At 63.5% G+C, this 25,418-nt stretch overlaps 1 protein-coding gene across 3 annotated transcripts; it reads left to right on the top strand.

The window, feature by feature from the left end:
* Positions 1–2,829: 2,829 nt before the first annotated feature.
* Positions 2,830–20,950, top strand: TNNT2 (troponin T2, cardiac type). 3 transcript variants are annotated; one of them, XM_054176363.1, is made up of 17 exons: positions 2,830–2,867; positions 5,456–5,466; positions 5,583–5,600; positions 7,713–7,742; positions 8,467–8,523; positions 9,038–9,070; positions 10,257–10,292; positions 10,562–10,583; positions 12,144–12,204; positions 12,327–12,443; positions 16,308–16,385; positions 16,470–16,580; positions 16,955–17,064; positions 18,982–19,072; positions 19,631–19,671; positions 20,293–20,298; positions 20,902–20,950. In XM_054176363.1, exons 1-17 carry the CDS (start codon positions 2,830–2,832, stop codon positions 20,948–20,950), a joined length of 909 nt encoding a protein of 302 aa, XP_054032338.1. The 3 variants fall into 3 exon arrangements, with proteins under 3 accessions (XP_054032338.1, XP_054032339.1, XP_054032340.1); XM_054176364.1 differs by lacking the exon at positions 7,713–7,742; XM_054176365.1 differs by lacking the exons at positions 7,713–7,742; positions 10,257–10,292.
* Positions 20,951–25,418: the final 4,468 nt, after the last annotated feature.

Raw genomic sequence — 25,418 nt, 5'->3', positions numbered from 1 at the left:
GCGCTGCCTTATCAGTGTCCCTGGCCCTCGAAAGTGACAGCTGGCTGGCTTGTGTCAGCCCCTTGGGCACTCGCGTATCTCGGGCCGGAGGGTTTAAAATAGCAAATCTCTGAGGCCACACAATAGCTTGGGCTTATATGGGCTCTCGGGGGGAAGGGGAGCGGCGGAGGGGCCGGGGCCGGGGCTGCCGAAATAGCAGCTCACAAGTGTTGCATTCCGCGCTGGGCGCCGGGCACATTCCTGCGGCGCTGCCCGCCCCGGGGTGGGCGCCGGAGCCCCCTTAAAGCCTCCTGCCCCCAAAGAGCATTTCCCAGACGCCCGCCGGCTTCCCCTCGGCTTCTTCAGCGGTGCCCCGCGGCAGAGGTAAGGCTGGGGCAGCGGGGTGCCCGCTCCTGGCGCAGGATGCTCACGGAAGGGTCGCTGCTGCAGAGCCAGGAGCAGTTGGGGTGAACGGTCCTGCCCAGCCGCTTGCCCTGGGGGGTGTTTGTGCCATGAAGGCATCCCTAGGGATACAGCACCGGGACCCTCTCCAGGGGGTTGCATTTCCAACTTGCCCAACGTCTTCTGAACCACCCCAGAGTGTGCCAAGGGGACTGCCCTGGTTCTGGGGGTGGGGGGGGATCTCACAGCCCCCCTTGCCCTGTGTGTCTGGAGGGGACGGCAGGGATGCGATGCCCACAGGAGCTGGCCTGGCCCTGGCTCACTGGCAGCCCGAAGGGTGGGTTGCAGATGGGATGCTCCTGTGCATGGCCCAACCCTGCCAGGTAGGAAGGGGACACTGACATGCCCCACAGTGGAGGAGATGCTGGGAAATGAGAGCTCCACGTCTGGGTGGGCTGGAGGAAAGCAGGGACTGCAAACCATGGAGGATGACTTGGCCCCAGAGGTGTGAGCAAGCCAGCCCAGGGGGATTTTAAGGAGCAGGAGGGCTGTCTGGGGCACTTAATCCACAGCAAATGAGGGGAGATCTTTTTTCCAGCCAATAACAATGTGGAATGTTTCCTCTTTAACCCTGCCACACATCAGCTGGCTTCTCCTAACTCTTTCTTCCCAAAGCCTTTATCTGCTTCTGTGCAGACAGAGATCTCCCAGAGCCACTTTCTGGTGCCAGGTTGGTTTTTCTTGTGTGCCCCCTTCGCAGTCCTGGCTGTGCTGCTGCTGCTCTTCAGCAAATGCTGAGCAGGATCCAGTGCTGTATGAGAGAGGAGGTGGAAGGAGATGCAGAAATGGACTTTCCCAGCTGCACTTTTCCATTGCCACGACCAGGAGGGAGTCTCTGCTCTTGGGTCGTGAGAGGACCACAGGAAGTCTTGGGTGCTCAGAGGCCACATGAATGAGCTGGCCAGACTCTGGGGGTCACAGGACCGTGCCAAGCCTGGGGGAAAAGTAGGGCCAGGAGCTGATGTTTGGAGGGGAATGGAGATAGAGGGGATGGTACTGTAGGAGTGTGCTTAGGGCCGTGCCCCAGATGCATCAGAGGGAAGGGAATGCTGACAGCAGAAGCAGGGGGTGACCCCAAGGCAGATGAGGCTGAGTGACTTCACTTCCCTCCAAAAATCACCTTCTGAGTCATTGCTCAGAAGATCTGAGGAGTCTCCAGAGCCATAGGCATGCAGAGGGACTCACCTTTCCCCTGCCTGTGAGTCCCAGTCCTGGGTTCAGCATCTTGAAGGAGCCACCCCCAAGCCTGTCCCACCCGTGCTGGGTAATCGATGCTCAGCAGATGCAGGCTGGAGCAGTTGTTCCCAGGCCCCCAGCAGGAGCAGCAGGGTGGTGCTGCTCTGGAACAGGTGGTTCAGCACATGGAAGTTATTTCCAGAGCTGCCTCTGGTTGTCCTGCTGCAGCTCAGCTCCGCTGAGGTCTGGCACGCACACGAGCAGGGCACGGGGCTGGGGCTGATGCTCAGGGCTGCTGCAGGGTACCTGGGGCTGACCATGGGGCTGGCTGTGCAGGTCTCACAGTGGAGCATTGAGTGGGTGAGGCCTGGAGCAAGCTGGGCTGGTGGGAGGTGTCCCTGCCCATGGCAGGGGCTTGGAACTGGGTGAGCTTGAAGGTCCCTTCCAACCCAGCCCATTCTGGGGTCCTATGAAGCCAGACGAGGTGGGATGATGAGTAAAGTCCTCCTGGCCACAGCTGGGAGGGAGATGGGAGTGCTGGGAAGATGAGCATGGCCATTTCTCAGGGCTGTGAGCCCTAAAGCAGGCTGTGAAAGATTTCTTTTAGCTAAACTCAGTCCCAGAGCCAGGACCAGGAGACAGAGCTCCTGCTGAGCCCAGGCCAGCCCTTTCCAGAGCACTCTGCGCTTGGAGGGCTGCGCTGGGAGGGCTCAGCAAGATCTCCTGCTGTGGCTTGTGCAGGACTGTGGACACCAGATAACAGAGTGTCCCTGCAGGGTCTGTGCCCCAGCTGAGCTAAGAATAGTCAAGAAGCAAACCCAGCTGAAGGTCAGACCTGGGTCCCCCTCTGTGCCCTGAGCAAGCTCAGCTCCCAGCGGTGGCTGCGGCGCGGCCAGGGCGCAGCTCCTGCCAGCAGTTATCGGTGTGGCACGAGGCTGAGCCTCATCTCCTGCCTCCTATTTGGGGCAAGCTGTGACCCTGGGACAGGAGGGGAGGGGGGAGCCTTATCTCTGTTGAGATAACTCTGTCACAGCCTGCCTGGGGACAGCCTGCCCGGGGACAGCTCGGGGCACAGGCACCTTGGGGAGATGCAGGCTCTCTGTGTCCCTGTCTGGGGCACCGGGGGCAGGCTCTGCTCCTCTGCTCCTCCTCAGCTCAGCTCCTAACTCCTGCTTTGTCCAACCTGCCTCCCCCCTGCCAGGTGCCCAGGACATGTCTGACTCGGAAGAGGTTGTTGAAGAATGTGAGCAGTAAGTGCTGGTTGTGACCACTGACACAGAACACAGAATGGTTTGGGCTGGCAAAGGCCTCTGAGCTCCCCCAGGCCAACCCCAACCCCCCCATGGCCACCAAACCCTGGCCCCAGCTGCCATGGCCACAGCTTGCTGCAACCCCTCCAGCCATGGGGACTCCACCACCTCCCTGGGCAGCCTCTGCCAGGCCCTGACCACTCCTCCAGCAAAGACATTTTGCCTCCTCTCCAACCTCAGCCTCCCCTGGCACAATTCCAGGCCAGTTCCTCTCCTTCTGTCCCCTGAGCCTGGGGAGCAGAGCCCGATCCCCCCTGGCTGCAGCCTCCTCTCAGGGAGCTGCAGAGAGCAATGAGGTCTCCCTCAGCCTCCTCTGCTCCAGGCTCAACCCCCCCAGCTCCCTCAGCTGCTCCTCCCCAGCCCTGCTCTCCAGCTCTTTTCCCCCAGCTCTGTTGCCCTTCTCTGTACCTGCTCCACATCTTCCTTCCTTTCTTCCTTCCTTCCTTTCTTTCTTCCTTCCTTCCTTTCTTCCTTCCTTCCTTCCTTCCTTCCTTCCTTCCTTCCTTCCTTCCTTCCTCCCTTCCTCCCTCCATTCCTCCCTCCATTCCTTCCTCCCTCCATTCCTCCCTCCCTCCCTTCCTCCCTCCCTCCCTTCCTCCCTTCCTTTCTCCCTCCCTTCCTCCCTTCCTTCCTTCCTTCCTTCCTTCCTTCCTCCCTTCCTCCCTTCCTCCCTTCCTCCCTTCCTTCCTTCCTTCCTTCCTTCCTTCCTTCCTTCCTTCCTTCCTTCCTTCCTTCCTTCCTTCCTTCCTTCCTTCCTTCCTTCCTTCCTTCCTTCCTTCCTTCCTTCCTTCCTTCCTTCCTTCCTTCCTTCCTTCCTTCCTTCCTTCCTTCCTCTCTCTTCTCCTCATTTGTGTCTTCCTGCAGGCTCATGCCATTGCTTAGATGTGCTTCCTGGGGGGCACCAGTTCCTATCATCACCCCAGCACCCACTGTGACAGGGCTGTGGGACTCCCCCACCCTGTGCCTATCTCCAGCAGTGCTGTGGCACTGCTGTGACCCCCAGCAGTGGAGGGGCTCTGTGTCAGGAGCTGCATCAGCTCCCACAGAGAGTCATAGAGTCACAGAGCTGGCAGGGCTTGAAGGGAGCTCAAGGCTCAGCCAGCTCCAAGCCCCTGCCATGGGCAGGGACACCTCACACCACAGCAGGTTGCTCACAGCCACCTCCAGCCTGGCTGCAAACACCTCCAGGCAGGAGGCTTCCACCACCTCCCTGGGCAGCCTGTGCCAGGCTCTCACCACCCTCCTGGCCAACAACTTCTTCCTCACAGCCAATCTCCAGCTCCCCACTTCTAGTTCTGCTCCATCCCCCCCAGCCCTGTCCCTCCCTGACCCCCTCCAAAGTCCCTCCCCAGCTTTCCTGCAGCCCCCTGCAGCTCCTGGAAGGCCACAATGAGGTCTCCTGGGAGCCTTCTCCTCTCCAGCCTGCACAACCCCAACTCTCTCAGGCTGTGCTCAGAGCAGAGCAGCTCCAGCCCTCTGCTCCTCCTCCTGGCCCTGCTCTGGACAGTCCCTGCAACAAAACTGCTGCAGTGCAGATCAGTGAGGTAGAGCTGGGCAAAGCTGATGGCACCCAGCCTGCAGCTGGGCTTCTGCTGCCACATCCAGAGCATGGCATGGCTTAGGTTGGACATTAGAAGAAACTTCTTCACTGGAAGGCTTCTCAAAGCCTGGCACAGGCTGCCCAGGGGGCTGGCTGAATCCCCACCCCTGGAGGTGTTTAGAAGAGGCAGAGCTGTGGTGCTGGGGCCATGGTTCACTGCCAGCTCTGGGAGCCTCAGATAATCAGAGAACCCCAGGATGGGTTGGGTGGGAAGGGAGCTCCACAGCTCCTCCAGTCCAACCCCCTGCAGCCAGCAGGGACATCCTCCACTGCATCAGGCTGCCCAGAGCCCTCTCCAGCCTCACCTGGGTGAAGTTGAATCTCTTAAAGGTCTTCTCCTTCCAAAATGCTTCTGTGCCTGTTCCCCAAGGCCCACACCTGAGGGCAGCTTTTGCTGGTGAGAGCTGCTGGACCCTGAGGCACAGCTCAGAGAGCTATCTGGTTACAGGGATCAGGGCAAACCCAGCTCCTGCTTCCCATCCACCCTCAGAGAGTGCAGGTCTGAGCCCTTCTGAAAGCCACAGGAGCTCTGTGTGCCTCTGACCTCTGTGCCCAGGGTCCCCAGCACACCCCCAAGGACACACTCTGCATCTCCCCCCGGGCCAGGAAAGGACCTGGGGGTGAAGGTGGGATGTGAGATGCCCATTGCTAGGATGAGAGCCCATGGCCACTCAATCTTTTCACTCTGCCCACTGTCCAAGTGCCAGCTGAGCACTTCAGCTCTGCCATCTGCAGCCTGCAAGGTGATCTGGGTCTTGCCCCAACCCACCCCCCCCACCACTGCCACCTTCCAGCCTGCCCCACAGCAGGCACTGCCCATGGCTAGCAGCAAGCCGGCCTTGAGGAGACCCCAGACTCCTCTTTGGCCTCCCTGAGGGCCACCCCAGCACAGCTCTGTAACTCTGCCCCCTCCTGTTGTGCTTTGCAGGGAGCAGGAAGGTAAGAGGAGCTGGAGCCCCCTGCAGCTGTGGAGCTGGGGAGTGATGAGAGCAGCTTCAATAACCTCTGTCTTCTTCCTTCCCCCCTCCTCCTGCCCACACCTGTGCTCTGTGAAGAGGAGTATGTGGAGGAAGGTAGGTGCCAGGACCCAGGGACCAAGGAGGTGGCTTTGGGGGTCTGGCTTGGGTGGGCTGGGGGGGAGGGAAATTCCTTCCCTGCAATGGGCACATCCTGGCCAGGGGAGGCAGGTGAGGCCATGGTCTGGATTTCTCCATCAGGGTGAGTCCAAAGGAGGACCTGGAGGGGAGACAGCAATGGGCACTGGCAGCCCAGAAGGCCAAGGGCAGCCAAGGGCTGCCCTTGGCCTTCTGGGCTGCCAGTGCCCATTGCCAGGGGTGGAGAGAGAGGATCCTGCCCCTCTGCTCTGCTCTGGGCAGACCTCACTTGCAGGGCTGTGTCCAGCTCTGGGGCCCTCAACACAAGGAAGGGCACAGAGCTGATGGAGAGGGTCCAGAGGAGGCCAGGAAGATGAGAACCTGCCCTGTGGGGCCAGGCTGGAAGAGCTGGGGCTGTGCAGCCTGGAGGAGAGAAGGCTCCAGGGAGAGCTCAGAGCAGCCTTGCAGGACCTGAAGGGGCTCCAGGAGAGCTGGGGAGGGACTTGGGACAAGGGCTGGGAGGGACAGGATGGCTTTGAGGTGGGGGAGGGCAGATTGAGATGGGAGAGGGGGAAGAAATTGGTGAGAGTGAGGGTGGGGAGAGTCTGGCACAGGCTGCTCAGGGAGGCTGTGGCTGTGCCCTGCCTGGAGGTGCTCAGGACCAGGCTGGATGAGGCCTGGAGCAAGCTGTGCTGGTGGGAGGGGTCCCCATTGCAGGGGCTTGGAGCTGGATGAGCTTTGAGCTCCCTTCCAACCCAACCCCTTCTGTGAGTCTATGACTTAACTCTTATTTCAAGCATCAGTAGGACCCAACCCAGACTGAATTCTCTTGGGATCTCTTGGTCTCTTCTGCCAGTGACCTCTTGACTCAAACCAGGGCTGGAAATCCTGGACTCTGGTGTTGGCAGGGCTGTGAGCACAGTAACTCAACAGCAGCTGAGTGTTGAGCATCAGTGATGCTCAAGCACAGACCCCACAGCTGCCTCAGGCTGGTGAAGAAGCAAAGCCTGTGGTGCATGCAGCTGCTCTGGGACACAGCTGGGTGGTCTTGGGGCTGGGTTTTGGGTTTTGCTGAGCCTCTTGCTGCTTCAGGGCTGCACCAGCCAGAGCATGGAAGCATCCTGAGCATCTAGACTGGAGATGAGGAAGACATTCTTGAGAGTGGGGTTAGGGAGATGCTGGCACAGGCTGCCCAGGGAGGCTGTGGCTGTCCCCTCCCTGGAGGTGTTCCAGGCCAGGCTGGATGAGGGCTGCAGAACCTCCCCTGTGGGGCCAGGCTGGGAGAGTTGGGGCTGTGCAGCCTGGAGAAGGCTCCAGGGAGAGCTCAGAGCAGTCTTCCAGTACCTGAAGGGCTCCAGGAGAGCTGGGGAGGGACTTGGGACAAGGGCTGGGAGGGACAGGCTGAGGAACAATGGCTTTGAGCTGGGAGAGGGGAGACTGAGAGTGGAGAGGAGGAAGAGATTGTGGAGAGTGAGGCTGGGGAGACTCTGGCACAGGCTGCCCAGGGAGGCTGTGGCTGTGCCCTGCCTGGAGGTGCTCAGGCCCAGGCTGGATGAGGCCCTGAGCAAGCTGTGCTGGTGGGAGGTGTCCCTGCCCATGGCAGGGGCTTGGAGCTGGCTGAGCTTTGAGCTCCCTCCCAGCCCAACCCATCCTGGGGTTCCATGATTTGCTGCCTCACTGAAGGCTTCCCAGAGCCTTGCTCCCCAGGAGCTGTGGTGTTGCAGCAGGGAAAGAAAGAGTCAGCATCCAAGAGGCAGCACAAGGAATACAGCTGCAGGATGCTCACATCACTGGGGCTGGGGTGGGATGGGAGGGCAAGGCAGCCCCAGCAAGAAGGGAGGCAAAACATCTTGCCAAGGGCCAAGAGGCCTTTGAAGCTTCAGCATCCTGAGCCTCCATGGCAGGGGGCTGGCACTGGATGACCTTTGAGGTCCCTTCCAACCTAAACCATTCTGTGATTCTGTGACTGAAGATGAAGAGAGGCAGTGCAGTGCTGGAGCTCTTGCCCCATGCCCCCCATAGCTGCACCCCATGGCTTCATGGCACCCAACTAACCTCTGCCCTTATTCCTTCCCCTCCTGCCTGGCTCAGAAGAGGAAGAATGGCTGGAGGAAGAAGAGGGTAGCTATTGCACCTTTCTTTGCCCCACCTCTGCACTGCTGCTGTCACTGTGTCCTGTCTCTTTGCTCTCCTGGCTTGGGGAATGGTTTTCCTCTCCTTCCTCCCCCTCTCCCCCTTGCTCCCTGCACTGCCCCTCCTGCCCTGTGTGCTCCCTCTGGCTGCTGCCGGCTGTGGCTCCTCTCTTACATCTACCAACCAAATCCACTCTTGGTTTGCTATCTTCTTCTTCTTTTCTTCTTCTTCTTCCCCCTTCTCTCTTGCCGCGGCACCCCAAGCCGCCCCGGGAGCGGGGGGCAGCAGCGCGGCTCCGGCTCCGGCGCTGGACGCCCCCGGGGCCGCTGCTCCCTCCAGCGGAAAGCTGCTCCGGCGGCGCCGCCGCTGCCTGCGGCCGCAGAGGGCTCCTCCGCCGGGGCCGGCAGCCCGGCTCCCGGCTGGAGGAGAGCAGCAGCAATCCCCCCCTGCCCCCTGGGGTGTGGGAGCACGAGAGGGGCCGAGGGACACAGCAGGAGATCCTCGGATTTGGTTCCTCTTGCCCTGCCCAGGCGCAGAGAGCAGCCCCTGGGCCAAGCCCTTCACTTTCTCAGCCGCTCCTCCTTCCTCCCGTGCCTCCATCTCCTGGCTCTCTCTCTTGGCCACCTCTGTGCCACAGTTTTCCTGCTCCTGGGCTCCACAGGGAGCTGGTGGGAGCGTGGCTGCTGGACTGATGCTGCCTCTTACTCCACAGGTCAGGAGGAACAGGTAGAGGAGGAAGAGGAGGAGACTGAAGAAGCCAAGGCAGAAGGTGCGTGGTGGCCTCAGCAGCGAGCTCCCCCAGCTGGGCTGGAGCCCTCTGCTGCCTCTGTGGGGTGTGAGGAGGATGTGGGGCGGCCCAGCATGGCCTGTGCCAGTGTGCCAGCAGCCCAGGGGCAGCTCTTGCCCTGTCTGTGGCTTCCAGTAGGGAGATGTCAAAACTGAGCAGCTCTTTCCTGACCCACCTTGGTCCTGCAGGCAGGAAGGTGCTGGCTGTGCTTCCTGCTGGCTGTGTGCCTGCTCCACACAGAGGTCAACATAGCCTTACAGGGGGCACCTCCAGAGCTGGGATCGTGCTCTGAGGTGTTTCTCACCATCCAAAGAGCACTGAGCAGCTCTGGAGCAGATGGGGTTGCCTGGTGTGTGTCCCTGTGCTGCCACAGCTGGTAGGAAGGGCTTAGATCCCAGCTGTGCTCCTTGGGTTAGGGTGCTGGGACCCTCCTGTGCTGGGGATGTGGCTGCCCTCAGCCCTGAGGCTCACATTCTCCCCTTTGCTTTTGAAACAGAGCAAGAAGATGAACCAAAAGCACCAGGAGAAGGTAAAGCAGGAGTGGAGGAGAGACCTTTGTGACCCTTCCTCACCCCAGCCCCCCAGGGACACCAGGACCTCCTGATGGGGCTTTCAGTTGGTCAATTCTTTTGCTGCTGAAGGGAGTCAGTGGTGACTGAGGCAGCCCTGCCCTGGCCCAACCCCCCCTCAACACTGGAGCCTCTCAGGAAGGTTGGCTTTGTGCTGCCTTGCTAAGAAATTCCCCCAAAGCACAGGAGGAGAGGGCAGTGCTGCTGCCCCACCATGAGCTCCTCAAGGCTGCTCTGGGCTCCTCCTAGAGAGGACCTGGGGCTCTCCTGGACTGTCTGTGGATGGTGGATGCCCAGCAGGGAGCTGCTTTCTCCTTGTTCATCCTGAAGGGATGGAGCTGGGATTTGCACTGTGGAGAAGCACAGGGCAGCATGGCTGATCCACCCCACTGCCCAGGGGCAGGGTGCCCAGCAGGGAGCTAAAGCTTGGCCCAGGGGCAGGGTGCCCAGCAGGGAGCTAAAGCCTGGCCCAGGGGCAGGGTGCCCAGCAGGGAGCTAAAGCTTGGCCCAGGATGCCCAGCAGGGAGCTGAAGCTTGGCCCAGGGGCAGTGTGCCCAGCAGGGAGCTAAAGCTTGGCCCAGGATGCCCAGCAGGGAGCTGAAGCCTGGCCCAGGGGCAGGGTGCCCAGCAGGGAGCTAAAGGCTGGCCCAGGGGCAGGGTGCCCAGCAGGGAGCTAAAGCTTGGCCCAGGGGCAGGGTGCCCAGCAGGGAGCTAAAGGCTGGCCCAGGGGCAGGGTGCCCAGCAGGGAGCTAAAGGCTGGCCCAGGGGCAGGGTGCCCAGCAGGGAGCTAAAGGCTGGCCCAGGGGCAGGGTGCCCAGCAGGGAGCTGAAGCCTGGCCCAGGGGCAGGGTGCCCAGCAGGGAGCTGAAGCCTGGCCCAGGGGCAGGGTGCCCAGCAGGGAGCTAAAGCTTGGCCCAGGGTGCCCAGCAGGGAGCTGAAGCCTGGCCCATGGGCAGGGTGCCCAGCAGGGAGCTAAAGCCTGGCCCATGGGCAGGGTGCCCAGCAGGGAGCTAAAGCTTGGCCCAGGGGCAGGGTGCCCAGCAGGGAGCTGAAGCTTGGCCCAGGGTGCCCAGCAGGGAGCTGAAGCCTGGCCCAGGGGCAGGGTGCCCAGCAGGGAGCTGAAGCCTGGCCCTGGTGTTTCCCACAGGTGGAGAGGGGGAGCGAGAGCAGGAGCCTGGGGAAGGTGAGCTCTCCCTTTGCTCTTCTCTGGGGGCAGGGCACTGTCCCTGTGCTGCTGCAAGAAGGCACCAAGCAGCTCTCTGCCCAGCCAGGGGCTGTGCCTTGGGCTGTGGCACACAGCTGGACACCTCCCTGGCTGGCTCTGGGCTCCCAGCCTGTGCTGCTGGGAGGGAGGGGGAGCTGGGCTCTGGGTTTGGGTCAGGGTGTGGAGGGCAGCAAACCTCTCTGTGGCACTAACTTGGTCCTTTCCCTCCTGCTCCTGGGGACCTGCAGGTGAAGCCAAGCCAAAGCCCAAGTAAGTAAGCAGGGTCTGAGCTGGGAGCTGGGGCAGGGCAGGGGCCCCCTGGGGTGGGCTTAGCACCAGGATCCATCCGGGGGATGGGACAGAGAGGCCTCAAAAGCCTGAAGCAGGCTGGGGGCTGGGACATGGAAAGCAAGAGAGAGAGAAACAGGCAGGCAAGCAGAGGATGTGCTGGGTGCAGGCAGAGGCTGAGCTGCTGGGCAGCAGCTCCAGGCACAAGGACCTTGGGGTCCTGCTGCACCATCAGCTGTCCAAGCACAGCAATGTGCCCTGGGGGCCAAGAGGCCAATGGTCTCCTGGGCTGCATTCAGTGTGGCCAGCAGGGCCAGGGAGGTTCTCCTGCCCCCTGCTCTGCCCTGCTGAGAGCACACCTGCAGTACTGGGCCCAGTTCTGGGCTCTGGGGCTGGGCTGCCCAGTCCAAAGGGGACAGGAAAGTGCTGGAGAGAGTCCAGTGGAGGCTACAAGGAGGATGAAGGGGCTGGGACACCACAAAAGGCTGAGAGCCCTGGGGCTGTTGAGGCTGGGGAAGAGAAGGCTGAGGGGGGATCTTAGTGATGGTTATGAAGATCTGAGGGGTGAGGGGCAAGAGGCCAGGCTCTGCTCAGTGCTGTCCTGAAGGGACACAAGGAGCCATGGACACAAACTGGAACCCAGGAGGTTTCACCTCGACAGGAGGAGAAACTTCTTTGGTGTGAGGGTGGCAGAGCCCAGCCAGAGAGGTTGTGGAGTCTCCTGCCCTGGAGGCTTTCCAGCCCCACCTGGATGTGCTCCTGTCTGAGCCAGCTCTGGCAGGGGCTTGGACTTGGTGATCTCCAGAGGTTCCTTCCAGCCCCTACCATGCTGTGATGCTATGAAGAGCTTCCTGGGAGTGAGCTCTTGAAGCATTTTGTGTGCTCCTTGGAGGAGTCCCAGCAGCCCTGAGGGCCTGGAAAACACTGCTGGAAAAAGCCTGGGTGCCCCCTGGCCTGGGGCACCTGGTCCATGGCAGGAGCAGGGGGTTGCCTCTGCAGAGTGCTCCTTTTGCATGGCCTCCAGCACCCCAGGCTCAGGACCCCCTGCCTGAAGGAGTGGAGCCAGCAGCCTGCAGGTCTGCGTGGACCTCTAGGATGCTGTGGTGTGGGAGGCAGATCTGTCCTCAGCCACCACCTCTTCACCCTTTGGTGTCTCTTTGTGCTACTAATGAGCACCTCCTGCCCTCCCTCAAGCCCACAGAGGACAAGAGGATGGTTTCCAGCTCCCACTGGAGCACAGAGGGTGGGCAGTGGGGTGGCTGCCAGCCCCAGGGTGGTGGCCAAGTTGCCTGCAGCTGGCAGTGTTGTCCCAGCCCTGTGGGAGCCTTGGGTTGCTTGCTGGGAATGCTGAAGGTGCTCCTCTGAGGCTGCCCAGCTGGCAGGCTCCAGCAAGCAGCACTGCACTTCCTTGTCCTCAAAACCTTGCCCTGCACCTCTGGGGACTGAGAGGCTCAGAGAGGAGAGCTGGGCAGACCAAGGCCACCCTCCTGTGCCAGGGGCCTGCTGCAGGCTCTCCACGCTGCTGCTCACCCTTGGTTCCAGGGTCTTCATGCCAAACCTGGTGCCTCCCAAAATCCCAGATGGAGAGAGGCTGGACTTTGATGTAAGTAATGCACTCAGTGCCCCTGCCCTGAGGTCAGCTCCTCCTGGTGCTCCTCCACGCTGTGCCCAGCAGCTCCTGCAGGGCTTCCCTCCTGGCCTTCAGCTCTGCTTCTGTCCCTGCAGGACATCCACCGCAAGCGCATGGAGAAGGACCTGAACGAGCTGCAGGCCCTCATTGAAGCCCACTTTGAGAGCAGGAAGAAGGAGGAGGAGGAGCTCATGTCCCTCAAGGACAGGATTGTATGTCTGCAGCCCTCCCCTCCCCTTGCTCTTGCCACCTTCTCCCCTGTGGGCACCCAGCCACGAGCCTTCCCCCACAGTCCTCAGGGCAAGACCCTGGCCCTGCAAGCCAGAGCCTGAGGCTGGAGCCAGGGTTTGTGCCCCCAGTGCCTGGGAAGCCTCTGGGGTGGCTGCTGCCATGCTGCAGTGCCCAGCAGAGAGGCAGCTTCTCCCATGGCCATGGGTCCACATGCTCCCTTGGGAGCTGGGAGAGGGTGGGGAAGCTTTACAGTGGGATCAGGGCAGGTGAGACTGAGCTCAGTTGTGTGAAGTTCAACAAGGCCAAGGGCCAGGACCTGCACCTGGGTCACAGCAACCCCATGGGGAGCTACAGACCTGGGGATGTGTGGTGGGAAGGCTGCAGCTTGGAGAGGGACCTGGGGGTGGTGGTTGGCAGCCACTGACCACGAGCCAGCAGTGCCCAGGGGGCCAAGAAGGCCAAGGGCAGCCTGGCTTGGGTCAGACACTGTGGCAGCAGGGACAGGAGGGGAGCATCCCCTGGGCTCAGCACTGGGGAGGCCACATCTCAAGTGCTGGGTTCAGCTCTGGGCTCCTCACTCCAGGAAGGACATTGAGGGGCTGGAGCCTGCCCAGAGCAGGGCAAGGAGGCTGGAGAAGGGCCTGGAGCCCCTGGGCTGCAAGGAGAGGCTGAGGGAGCTGGGGGTGCTCAGGCTGGAGAAGAGGAGGCTGAGGGAGGCCTCATTGCTCTCTACAGCTCCCTGCAGGGAGGTTGGAGCAAGGAGGGGGCAGCCTCTGCTCCTTGGTGGCAAGGGACAGGAGCAGAGCAAATGGTTCCAAGCTGCCCCAGGGGAGGTTCAGGCTGGATATGAGGAAATCTTTCTGCCCTGGAAGGGATCTCAGACACTGGCAGAGGCTGCCCAGGGCAGTGCTGCAGTCTCCATCCCTGGGGCTGTTCCAGCAGCTGTGGCCCTGGTGCTGAGGGCCATGGTTTGGTGCTGAGCCTGCAGTGCTGGGTGGAGGGGTGGGCTGGAGGAGCTTGGAGGCTCTTGCAACCAGAGACATGCTGTGATTCTGTGAGAGCAGCAGGTCTGCCCTTGGGACTCCCAGGGCTTTGGGGGCCAGGGATGAGTCCCTGGGGACAGAGGGGATGAGGAGTCCCTTAGGGACAGAGGGGATGAGGAGTCCCTGGGGACAGGGGGGGTGAGGAGTCCCTTAGGGACAGAGGGGATGAGGAGTCCCTTAGGGACAGGGTGGGTGAGGAGTCCCTTAGGGACAGAGGGGATGAGGAGTCCCTTAGGGACAGAGAGGATGAGGAGTCCCTTAGGGACAGAGGGGATGAGGAGTCCCTTAGGGACAGAGGGGATGAGGAGTCCCTGGGGACAGAGGGGGTGAGGAGTCCCTTAGGGACAGAGGGGATGAGGAGCCCCTGGGGACAGAGGGGGTGAGGAGGCCCTGGCTACAGGGCGGTGAGGAGCCCCTGGGGACAGAGGGGATGAGGAGAACCTTAGGGACAGAGGGGATGAGGAGTCCCTTAGGGACAGGGGGGGTGAGGAGTCCCCGGGGACAGAGGGGATGAGGAGAACCTTAGGGACAGAGGGGATGAGGAGTCCCTTAGGGACAGAGGGGATGAGGAGTCCCTTAGGGACAGGGTGGGTGAGGAGTCCCTTAGGGACAGAGGGGATGAGGAGTCCTTAGGGACAGAGGGGATGAGGAGGCCCTGGGGACAGGGGGGTGAGGAGCCCCTGGGGACAGAGGGGATGAGGAGCCCCTGGGGACAGGGCGGTGAGGGGCCCCTGGGGACAGGGCGGTGAGGAGCCCCTGGGGACAGGGCGGTGAGGAGCCCCTGGGGACAGGGGGATGAGGAGCCCCTGGGGACAGGGCGGTGAGGGGCCTCTGGGGACAGGGCGGTGAGGAGCCCCTGGGGACAGGGCGGTGAGGAGCCCCTGGGGACAGGGGGGATGAGGAGCCCCTGGGGACAGGGCGGTGAGGGGCCCCTGGGGACAGAGGGGTGAGGAGCCCCTGGGGACAGGGAGGTGAGGGGCCCCTGGGGACAGGGCGGTGAGGAGCCCCTGGGGACAGGGCGGTGAGGAGCCCCTGGGGACAGGGCGGTGAGGAGCCCCTGGGGACAGGGCGGTGAGGGGCCCCTGGGGACAGGGTGGTGAGGAGCCCCTGGGGACAGAGGGGTGAGGAGCCCCTGGGGACAGGGAGGTGAGGGGCCCCTGGGGACAGGGGGATGAGGAGCCCCTGGGGACAGGGCGGTGAGGGGCCCCTGGGGACAGGGGGATGAGGAGCCCCTGGGGACAGGGCGGTGAGGAGCCCCTGGGGACAGGGGGATGAGGAGCCCCTGGGGACAGGGCGGTGAGGAGCCCCTGGGGACAGGGGGATGAGGAGCCCCTGGGGACAGGGGGATGAGGAGCCCCTGGGGACAGGGCGGTGAGGAGCCCCTGGGGACAGGGGGATGAGGAGCCCCTGGGGACAGGGCGGTGAGGGGCCCCTGGGGACAGGGGGATGAGGAGCCCCTGGGGACAGGGCGGTGAGGAGCCCCTGGGGACAGGGGGATGAGGAGCCCCTGGGGACAGAGGGGATGAGGAGCCCCTGGGGACAGGGCGGTGAGGAGCCCCTGGGGACAGAGGGATGAGGAGCCCCTGGGGACAGGGGGATGAGGAGCCCCTGGGGACAGAGGGGATGAGGAGCCCCTGGGGACAGGGGGATGAGGAGCCCCTGGGGACAGGGGGATGAGGAGCCCCTGGGGACAGAGGGGATGAGGAGCCCCTGGGGACAGGGCGGTGAGGAGCCCCTGGGGACAGAGGGGTGAGGAGCCCCTGGGGACAGGGGGGTGAGGGGCCCCTGGGGACAGGGCGGTGAGGAGCCCCTGGGGACAGAGGGGGTGAGGAGCCCCTGGGGACAGGGCGGTGAGGGGCCCCTGGGGACAGGGGGATGAGGAGTCCCTGGGGACAGGGCGGTGAGGAGCCCCTGGGGACAGGGGGGATGAGGAGCCCCTGGGGACAGGGGGGATGAGGAGCCCCTGGGGACAGGGCGGTGAGGGGCCCCTGGGGACAGGGGGATGAGGAGTCCCTGGGGACAGGGCGGTGAGGAGCCCCTGGGGACAGGGCGGTGAGGAGCCCCTGGGGACAGGGGGATGAGGAGTCCCTGGGGACAGGGCGGTGAGGAGCCCCTGGGGACAGGGGGGATGAGGAGCCCCTGGGGACAGGGCGGTGAGGGGCCCCTGGGGACAGGGGGATGAGGAGTCCCTTAGGGACCGAGGGGGTGAGGAGCCCCTGGGGACAGGGCGGTGAGGAGCCCCTGGGGACTGAGGGGATGAGGAGCCCCTGGGGCAGGGCGGTGAGGAGCCCCTGGGGACAGGGGGATGAGGAGTCCCTGGGGACAGAGGGGATGAGGAGCCCCTGGGGACAGAGGGGGTGAGGAGTCCCTGGGGACAGGGGGATGAGGAGCCCTGGGGACAGGGGGATGAGGAGCCCCTGGGGACAGGGCGGTGAGGAGCCCCTGGGGACAGGGCGGTGAGGAGCCCCTGGGGACAGGGGGATGAGGAGCCCCTGGGGACAGGGCGGTGAGGAGCCCCTGGGGACAGGGGGGATGAGGAGCCCCTGGGGACAGGGGGGATGAGGAGCCCCTGGGGACAGAGCGGTGAGGAGCCCCTGGGGACAGGGGGATGAGGAGCCCCTGGGGACAGGGCGGTGAGGAGCCCCTGGGGACAGGGGATGAGGGGCCCCTGGGGACAGGGCGGTGAGGAGCCCCTGGGGACAGGGGATGAGGAGCCCCTGGGGACAGGGCGGTGAGGAGCCCCTGGGGACAGGGCGGTGAGGGCTCGCCGCGGTGCCAGCGCCACGCTGTGTCTGTGCGCAGGAGAAGCGGCGAGCGGAGCGTGCGGAGCAGCAGCGGATCCGCAGCGAGCGGGAGAAGGAGCGGCAGGCGCGCATGGCCGTGAGTCACCCCGCGGCTCCGCCGGCCCGGCCGGCCCGGGAGGGCTCTGCCCGCCGCCTCCTGACCCCTGTCTGCCCCTGGCAGGAGGAGAGAGCTCGCAAGGAGGAGGAGGAGGCGCGCAAGAAAGCGGAGGAGGAGGCGCGGAAGAAGAAAGCTTTCTCCAACATGCTGCACTTCGGGGGCTACATGCAGAAGGTCTGGGACTGCCCCGGGTGGGTGCAGGGGAGCCTCTGGTGCTCCTGGGAGGGCTGAGCCGCTCGGCACTGTGCATGGTCCCGGTGTCGGCAGACTGCGGCTGCTAGCAGCAGGAGAGGCTGCTGGCTGCTGCTGGCTCACAGCCGTGGCTGGAGGGACAAAGTCATCTGAGCTCTGCTCAGCAGGTGCTGGCCAGGGCAGGGCCAGCATCACCTCAGGGACAGGGAGGAAGGTGGTGGTGGGGATGCCTTGTCCACTGTTGTCAAGATTTCCTTGAGCACCTCAGGTGCCTCTGGAGTCCCAGAAGCTGAGAGAGTTGGGAGCAGAGCTGGGGGCCTGGGTCCCCTCCCGAGGCCTGATTGCTGTTCCCTCAGTCAGAGAAGAAGGGTGGGAAGAGGCAAACAGAGAGGGAGAAGAAGAAGAAGATCCTGAGCGAGCGGAGGAAGCCCCTGAACATCGACCACCTGAGCGAGGACAAGCTGAGGTGAGCACAGGCTGCGGGGGGGAGGCCCAGCACAGGGCTCTGCTCTGGGTCCCACTTCCTGGGGCAGGACCCCGAGGCTGGGGCAGGACCCCGAGGCTGGGGCAGGACCCCGAGGCTGGGGCAGGACCCCGAGGCTGGGGCAGGACCCCGAGGCTGGGGCAGGCTGCCTGGGGCTTGTAGGAATCAATCACAGAACCATAGAATCAACCAGGCTGGAGAAGACCTCAGAGATCATCAAGTCCAAGCTGTCACCCAACACCTCATGACAACTCAACCCTGGCACCAAGTCCCTCATCCAGTCCCCTCTTAAACACCTCCAGGGATGGGGACTCCACCACCTCCCTGGGCAGCACATCCCCAGGGCCAATCTCTCTTGATGGGAAGAACTTTCTCCTTGCCTCCAGCCTAAACCTCTCCTGGCACAGCTTGAGACTGTGTCCTCTTGTTCTGGTGCTGGTTGCTTGAGAGAAGAGCCCAACCCCCACCTGGCTCCAACCTCCCTTCAGGGAGTTGCAGAGAGCAAGAAGGTCTCCCCTGAGCCTCTTCTCCTGCAGGCTAAGCAACCCCAGCTCCCTCAGCCTCTCCTCCCAGGGCTGTGCCCCAGACCCCTCCCCAGCTTTGTTGCCCTTCAAGAAGGAAGGTGGTGGCAAAGCTGGGGGGTGAGTAGTGACAACCCATATGGAGGTGGTGGAGTCACCATCACAGGATCACAGATGTCAGGGGTTGGAAGGGACCTCTGGAGATTCCAGTCCAACCCCCCTGCCAGAGCAGGAGTATAGAATCCAGCACAGGTCATACAGGGACACATCCAGATGGGGCTGGAAAGGCTCCAGAGGAGACTCCACAACCTCTCTGGGCAGCCTGCTCCAGGCCTCTGGGAGCCTCCCAGTGCAGAAGTTCCTCCTCATGCTGAGCTGGAACCTCCTGTGCTGCAGTTTCCATCCATGGCCCCTTGGCTATCCCAGGGCACAACTGAGCAGAGCCTGGCCCTGTCCCTTCCTTCCTGACCCCCAGCCCTCAGCTATTGATCAGATCCCTCTCAGCCTTCTCCTCTCCAGACTGAACAGCCCCAGGGCTCTCAGCCTCTCCTCCCCAGGCAGTGCTGCAGGTCCCTTCAGCATCCTTGTAGCCTCCCTTGGACTCTCCAGCAGTTCTCTGTCCCTCCTGAGCTGGGGAGCCCAGAGCAGGATGCAATGCTCCAGGTGAGGTCTCAGCAGGGCAGAGCAGAGGGGAAGCAGAACCTCCCTGGCCCTGCTGGCCACACTCTGCTGAATGCAGCCCAGGAGCCCCTTGGCCTCTTGGCCCCCAGGGCACATTGCTGACCGTGGAGAACTTGGAGGTGCTGAAGCAAGGGGTGGCCATGGTGGCCCTGGTGGGGTTGGGTTGGTGTCGGACTGGATGATCCCAGAGGGCTTTGCCAGCCCAAACCTATTCTGTGACTCCACGACCGGAGCTCCGCGGCGCTGCCGGGGCCACCGCTGCCAGGCTGCTGGTGACAGCTGCGGCCAGCAGGGGGCGCCAGCGCCCCACGCGTGGGACATGCCCGTCCCGTGGGGACAGCTCACACACGGCTCTGGTCCACGCGTGGGACTGGCATCACCGCCGGGCTATCAGCCCCGGCTAGGCACAGAGCCTGCAGAGACGCCCCCCGGGGCAGTGGCGAGGTGGTGGCATCGGCACCAGGTCCCCGGCAGCGACCCCTCCTGCAGCGACCTCCCCTGCAGCGACCTCCCCTGCAGCGACCCCTCCCTGCAGCGACCCCCCCTGCAGCGACCCCTCCCTGCAGCGACCCCCCCTGCAGCGACCCCCCCCTGCAGCGACCCCCCCCTGCAGCGACCCCTCCCTGCAGCGACCCCTCCCTGCAGCGACCTCCCCCTGCAAGCCTTGTCCCTCCCTGCTGACACCAACTTCCCACAGGGACAAGGCCAAGGAGCTCTGGCAAACCATCCGAGACCTGGAGGCTGAGAAGTTCGACCTGCAGGAGAAGTTCAAGCGGCAGAAGTATGAGGTGAGGGGGGAGCTCCTCTGGGAGGTCCCCAGTAGGTCCCCCATGAGCTCCCCTGGGAGGTCCTCTCTGAGCTCCTCTCTGAGCTCCCCATAAGGTCCTCTGGGAGGTCCTCTGGGAGGTCCTCTCTGAGCTCCCCATAAGGTCCTCTGTGAGGTCCTCTGTGAGGTCCTCTGGGAGTTTGCTCCTCCTCCATGTTCCTGGCTGCTCCTTCTGCTCCCCACCTGAGAGACATGGGGGGGGGCTGGCAAACCCCCAAGGGGCTCTGCACCCCTGCAAGCAAAGCCACCTCTGCCTCCCCTCTGAGGGAGAGCCAGCAGCACACCGACCCTGCCATCAGTGCCCAGCCATGGAAGGCCAGAGGAGAAGGGAGCTGTGTGGTGGCTCTGGGACCTCCCAGCTCCTGGGCACCTTTGCTCCCCAGCTTCCCCTCACAGCCCTGAGCCAAACCCCACACAGGAACTGCTGGGGAAGAGAGCAGTGCTGGACCTTCTCCCCAGCCCCTGGGCAGCTGTGGGGCCTCTTGCCAGGGCTCACCCCCTGCCTACCTTTCTCCTGCAGATCAACGTCCTCCGAAACCGAGTCAGCGACCACCAGAAAGTGTAAGTCCCTTCCCCCACGCCCTCTGCCCCCCCACTCCTTGCTCCCCTGGCCCAGCCCCACCCTGTGGATCTCCTGGCTCTCTTGCACCCTTGCAGAGCCTCATCCTGTCCTTCCCACCCCAGCCCCTGGTGCCATGGTGTTCATGGACCTCCAGCCCCGGCCCAGGGGCCTCTGTCCATGCTGCTCTGACAGGTGCCCACTGCCTCCTCCTTCCCCCTGCCCCAGAGACCTTAGCTGGGATGGACCCTGGGGAGATCCCACTGCTGCAGGTAGAGTCTTGTGTCCTGCAGGGTCTTGCCAGCCACCCCATCCCTGCAGGGGGGTGAGGAGCATCTCCTCCCAGCGTCTCAGGGAAGGGGCTGGAGATCCCAGCTGGTGCAGGAAGGGAAGTCCCTGAGGCTGTGGGAGCTGTGCAGCCCCAGGAGGTCAGGGGAGCTGTCCTTGTGCCTGTGCTCCTTCAGCATCCTTTGTAGGAGCACCATGCTGCTCTCCCATCCCCATCCTGCCCTGCTGTCTCCCATGAGAGGTGCCCAGCCTGCCCCACGCACCAGGCAGCATCTCCCACCCCCCTCACACCAAACCTCTCTTCTCTTTGCCCCCCCCATGGCCTGTTCCTGCAGCAAAGGGTGAGTCCAGGCACCTCCTGAGTGCCATCTTCTCTGCACTGCATGTGTGCTGCATGGGCACCAGGACTGGCACAGGGCTGGGGTGGGGGCAATGCCAAGGATTGGTGGCCAAAGGTGCCAGGAATGCCCTTCACTGCCCTTTCCAAGCCTCCTCCCCTCCACTGCCCCAGGCCTAGAGCAGTGCCTGTTCCCCTGCTGCTGGCTGAGGAGAGCTCTGTGGTGGGTTCTGCCTAACAGCTTCACAGCTTCTGCTTCTTGGGAGAGGCATCTCACAGCTGTGCTTGTCCCTTCACAGCCAGAGGCCCAGCCAAGCCTTTGATCCTTCCCTGAAGGATCTCTGGGAGGGGGAACCACGGGCAGGGAGCTGGGGGGGTCCCCTGGCAAGATTCATGAGCTTGCTCCCAGCGAGCCCCAGCCGCCCACAGCCACTCAGCTCCCAAGGTCCCACCTGGGACCACTGAAGACCTTCTTCCCCACAGGGCTGTGAGCACCAGCTGGAGACATCCTGGTGCTCGTGGCAGGAGCACTGCTGGCACCCACCTGGTCCCTCCTCTCCTGGGCCCTGCTGTCTCTTTGCATCTTGCTTTCCTGCTTCCCTCCCAGGTCGAAGGCTGCCCGCGGCAAGACCATGGTGGGCGGTCGGTGGAAGTAGAAGACTCAGAAGGCAGAGGAGGCTCAGCCAGGGAGAGCTGCGCTGTCTTTTGGCCCACCAGCTGCCCAACCCCCCTTGTGGGGCCTGCACCATGTGCCCACCTGCCCTCCCCCTGCACAGAGCCTGCGCAGAGCCAGCCGTGGGCACCGTGCTGCCTGGGCGGGCAGGAGCCCCTGGAGGTGCCCTCCCTCGTCCCCACGCCCCCAGCTGATGCTGTGTCTGTAAATAAAGAGAAGGCTGAGGGGGTGCAGGGTTGTCTCCACCCTGGAGTGCTGAGCCTCGAGGAAGCAGGCAGAGGAGGGGCTCAGGAGAGCCTCCCTGAGCAAGTCCCTGCTCCCTGGGCTGCAGGAGGAGGCAGCAACCCTCCAGGACCTGCTGAGTGACTTCCCCTTGCTCACAGCATCTCAGCTCTGCAGTCCTTGGGAGGTTTTGCAGCAGACCTCCATGGGCTGGTCTGCTTTTCCTGATGCAGTCTGGGGCAGGCCTAGTTCTGGCCACCTTAATTCCTACTCCTGCACCAGAGCTCCCCTTTGCTCCTCTGTGTGCCAGGGCTGGCCCTGGGGGATGGCCTGGGGGAGGGCTCTGGTTCCATGCTTCTTGGTCCATTCTCATTCCCACTTCCACCTCTCCCTAAAGGACCCAGACCAGCTGTGCCTCTCTGTGTGTTCCTGGCAGCATGCAGCAAAGCCCTGAGAGGAGCTGGCTGATCTGTCCTGTTGGGGGAGCAGACCTCTGCCACCCAGCTGCAGGCACCTCCGTGGCACAGTGCCACAGGCAGTGCCCACAGGGAGACAGCAGCTGCACAACCTTGAGCGTTCCTGCTGCATGGAGCTGGACCAGCAGCCAGCAGAAGGCTCTGGGCTTGCCTGACCACCTCTGGGGCAAGCTGTCCTATGCTGTTGTCAAACAGCATCCATGAGGCCTTTCCCAGCCTGGTGGGGAAGGGATGGAGGCTCAGGGTGCTGAAGCTTCAAAGGCCTCTTGGCCCTTGGCAAGATGTTTTGCCTCCCTTCTTGCTGGGGCTGCCTTGCCCTCCCATCCCACCCCAGCCCCAGTGATGTGAGCATCCTGCAGCTGTATTCCTTGTGCTGCCTCTTGGATGCTGACTCTTTCTTTCCCTGCTGCAACACCTCAGCTCCTGGGGAGCAAGGCTCTGGGAAGCCTTCAGTGAGGCAGCAAATCATGGAACCCCAGGATGGGTTGGGCTGGGAGGGAGCTCAAAGCTCAGCCAGCTCCAAGCCCCTGCCATGGGCAGGGACCCCTCCCACCAGCACAGCTTGCTCCAGGCCTCATCCAGCCTGGTCCTGAACACCTCCAGGCAGGGGACAGCCACAGCTTCCCTGGGCAGCCTGTGCCAGAGTCTCCCCAGCCTTACTCTCCACAATCTCTTCCTCCTCTCCACTCTCAGTCTCCCCTCTCCCAGCTCAAAGCCATTGTTCCTCCTCCTGTCCCTCCCAGCCCTTGTCCCAAGTCCCTCCCCAGCTCTCCTGGAACCCTTCAGCTCCTGGAAGGCTGCTCTGAGGTCTGCCTGAAGCCTTCACCAGGCTGCACAGCCCCAACTCTCCCAGCCTGGCCCCACAGGGGAGGTTCTCAGCCCCCTGATCATTTGTGGCCTCCTCTGGAGCCTCTCCATCGGCTCCAGGTCCTTCTTGTGCTGGGGGCCCCAGAGCTGGAGGCGGTGCTGCAGGTGGGGGCCGAGCAGAGCAGAGCAGAGGGGCAGAATCCCCTCCCTGCACCCTGCCTCCAGAAGGCGGAGGGATGGAAGTGATCCTTCGGGCCAGAGCGGGGGCTGGGGGCAGTGCTGGGACTGAAGCTCCAGGGCCGGGTCCGGCAGGGTGCCCTGTGCAGCCCGGCCGCTGCCCGGCGCGGAGGAGCGCAGGGGGCAGCAGGGTTCCTGTGCCTTGGAAAATCGCTTCCCGTTTTCCCAGGCTCTGAGGGGCCACCCCCAAAGCCTTGCCGGCGGGCAGGGGCAGGGCCGTGGCGGTGCCCGGTGCGGCGCAGCGGCTGCCGCTCTGCCCGGCCCTGCGGGGCGGCAGCGCCCAGGGTGGGGGCCCCGGAGCCGCTCCCTGCTTCCCACAGCGCTGCCTGTCCCGGCAGGAGCTGGTCCCGGGCCAGCTGCTTCCCTGCGCCGGGGCCGAAACCTGCGTGCCCTCCCCACCCAGCGCCTCCTCCCTGCGCCCAGCTCCGTGCCACAGCCCTGCCGGGGCAGCTGACTCAGCACCCGGCCCTGGCACCGACCCTCCCCCGCTCCCTCTCCCCCTGCCTTGGCTCTCCACCGGCAGCGGGCACGGGAGGGAGCGTTGCAGGGTGCAGAGGTCCTCCGGGACGTGGCAGGGAGCGCTGGGATCTCCTCCAGGGTCTTGCAGCATGCTGGCGTCGTCCCAGGTGCTGGCATGGGCTGTGTGAGCGTTGCACTGGTGCTGGGTGCTGTGCCAAGGCAGAGGCTTGAACATGGGAAACTCCATCTGAGCAGGAGGAGGAACTTCTTGACTTTGAGGGTGACAGAGCCCAGGAGCAGGCTGCCCAGGGAGGTTGTGGAGTCTCCTTCTCTGGGGACTTTCAAGCTCCCCCTGGATGTGTTCTGTGTGCCCTGCCCTGGGTGCCCCTGCTCTGGCAGGGGTTGGGCTGGAGGCTCCCCAGAGGTCCCTTCCAACCCCCCTCACTCTGTGAGGTGTGCCAAGGTTTGCTGGAGCATGGTGCAGGGTGCTGGGTGCTGGTGAGCAGCTCTGGTGGGCAGCTCTGCTGTCCCCAGCCATGCACACCACAGGTTTTAGGTGAGGAGCAGCCTTAGGTGGGCACAGAGTGCCAGGGCCTGGCTGCTGCGGAGTGAGGGACCCCTGGCAGCAGCTTCTGGAGGGTGGTGCAGGGTGCAACCAACCTGGCAGTGCCACAGCCTGGTGGAGGTTTGCAGTGTCCTAATGTGGCACTGCTGGGTGGTCCCCATGGGCAGAAGCACCTCTGGGTGCTCTGAGGACCACCAGGGGCCTCTGGAGCATGGTGTGAGAGGTAGAGCTCTGCCCTTCCCCAGCAGGGCATCTTCCCAGGGCTATGAGCTGTGGCATCCTCTAGCCTGCTGCAGAGGAACATCTTGTGCCACAGCACAGCTTGCTAGAGGGTGCTGCACCTCTTGGCTGCTGGGCAGATGCCCTGCTAGGGAAGGGCAGAGCTCTACCCCTCCCAGCTGCTGCAGAGGAACATCTTCTGCCTCAGCATGCAAGCATCCTCCATGACGTGGTCCTCTGAGGAGCAGTCCCTGGTGCAGCTCCACCCTGGAGCACAGCACATGGCAGCATTGTCCCCCCAGGACCTGCTGCCCCCAGCAAAGCACCAGACAGGGGCCAGGCTGTGTCCCTTGTGGTCTGTGCAGGGCAGGATCCCATGGTCCTTCAGGCTCCCCCCCAGAGACCTTGGCAGGTGCTCATGGCATAGAGTCACAGAGCTGGCAGGGCTGGAAGGGACCCCAAGGCTCAGCCAGCCCCAAGCCCCTGCCATGGGCAGGGACACCTCACACCACAGCAGGTTGCTCACAGCCACCTCCAGCCTGGCTGCAAACACCTCCAGGCAGGAGGCTTCCACCACCTCCCTGGGCAGCCTGTGCCAGGCTCTCACCACCCTCCTGGCCAACAACTTCTTCCTCACAGCCAATCTCCAGCTCCCCACTTCTAGTTCTGCTCCATCCCCCCCAGTCCTATCCCTCCCTGACCCCCTCCAAAGTCCCTCCCCAGCTTTCTTCAGATCCTGGAAGGCCACAAGGAGGTCTCCTGGGAGCCTTCTCCTCTCCAGCCTGCACAACCCCAACTCTCTCAGGCTGTCTCCAGCCCTCTGCTCCTCCTCCTGGCCCTGCTCTGGACACCTTCCAGCCCCTCCAGATCCTTCCTGGCACAGAGGCTCCAGAGCTGGCCCCAGAGCTGCAGCTGTGGTCTCAGCAGAGTGGAGCAGAGGGGCAGAATCCCCTCCCTGGCCCTGCTGGCCACACTTCTCTTGCTGCAGCCCAGGCTCTGCTTGGCTCTCACACAGTGCAGTGTGGCACCAGGAGGTCTCTGCCCTCCCCAGAGGGATGCCAATTCCCTGGCCAGAGTTCAAAGCTCCAGAGGCTGCTGCCAGCCCAGGATTCAAAGCCTCCTCCTCTGCTGGTCAACACTTGGCCCAGCACCTCTGCAGGAGCCCAGGCTGCAGCAGCCCTGTGCCCAGGTCTCAGAAGCATGGACACTTCACAGGCTGTTGTTGAAGCCCCATGCCAGGACCCTCCCCAGGGTACCACCACCCCCACAAGGTGCAACAGATGCAGAATAAGGTTCTCTGGGGAGAAGGGGCTACAGGAAGGGTGGAGAGAGACTGTTCCCAAAGGCCTGCAGGGACAGGACCAGAGGCAATGGCTTCAAAGCAGAGCAGAGCAGATTGAGATTGGATGTGAGGAACAAGTTCTGCACCAGGAGGCTGCTGGAACACTGCAGCAGGTTGCCCAGGG

This window comes from Dryobates pubescens, chromosome 35, assembly GCF_014839835.1.
Source record: "Dryobates pubescens isolate bDryPub1 chromosome 35, bDryPub1.pri, whole genome shotgun sequence".
In the NCBI taxonomy this organism is placed as follows: domain Eukaryota; kingdom Metazoa; phylum Chordata; class Aves; order Piciformes; family Picidae; genus Dryobates; species Dryobates pubescens.
This window is presented reverse-complemented; position numbering and strand designations above follow the sequence as displayed.

What these genes read in the sequence shown, in the direction of transcription:
- TNNT2 (XM_054176363.1), top strand. Translation starts at nt 2,830, where the DNA reads ATGTCTGACTCGGAAGAGGTTGTTGAAGAATGTGAGCA. An exon ending in ACCAAAAGCACCAGGAGAAG is followed by an intron (nt 9,071 to 10,256) that starts GTAAAGCAGGAG and finishes TGTTTCCCACAG; the next exon opens with GTGGAGAGGGGGAGCGAGAG. An exon ending in TGTCCCTCAAGGACAGGATT is followed by an intron (nt 12,444 to 16,307) that starts GTATGTCTGCAG and finishes GTCTGTGCGCAG; the next exon opens with GAGAAGCGGCGAGCGGAGCG.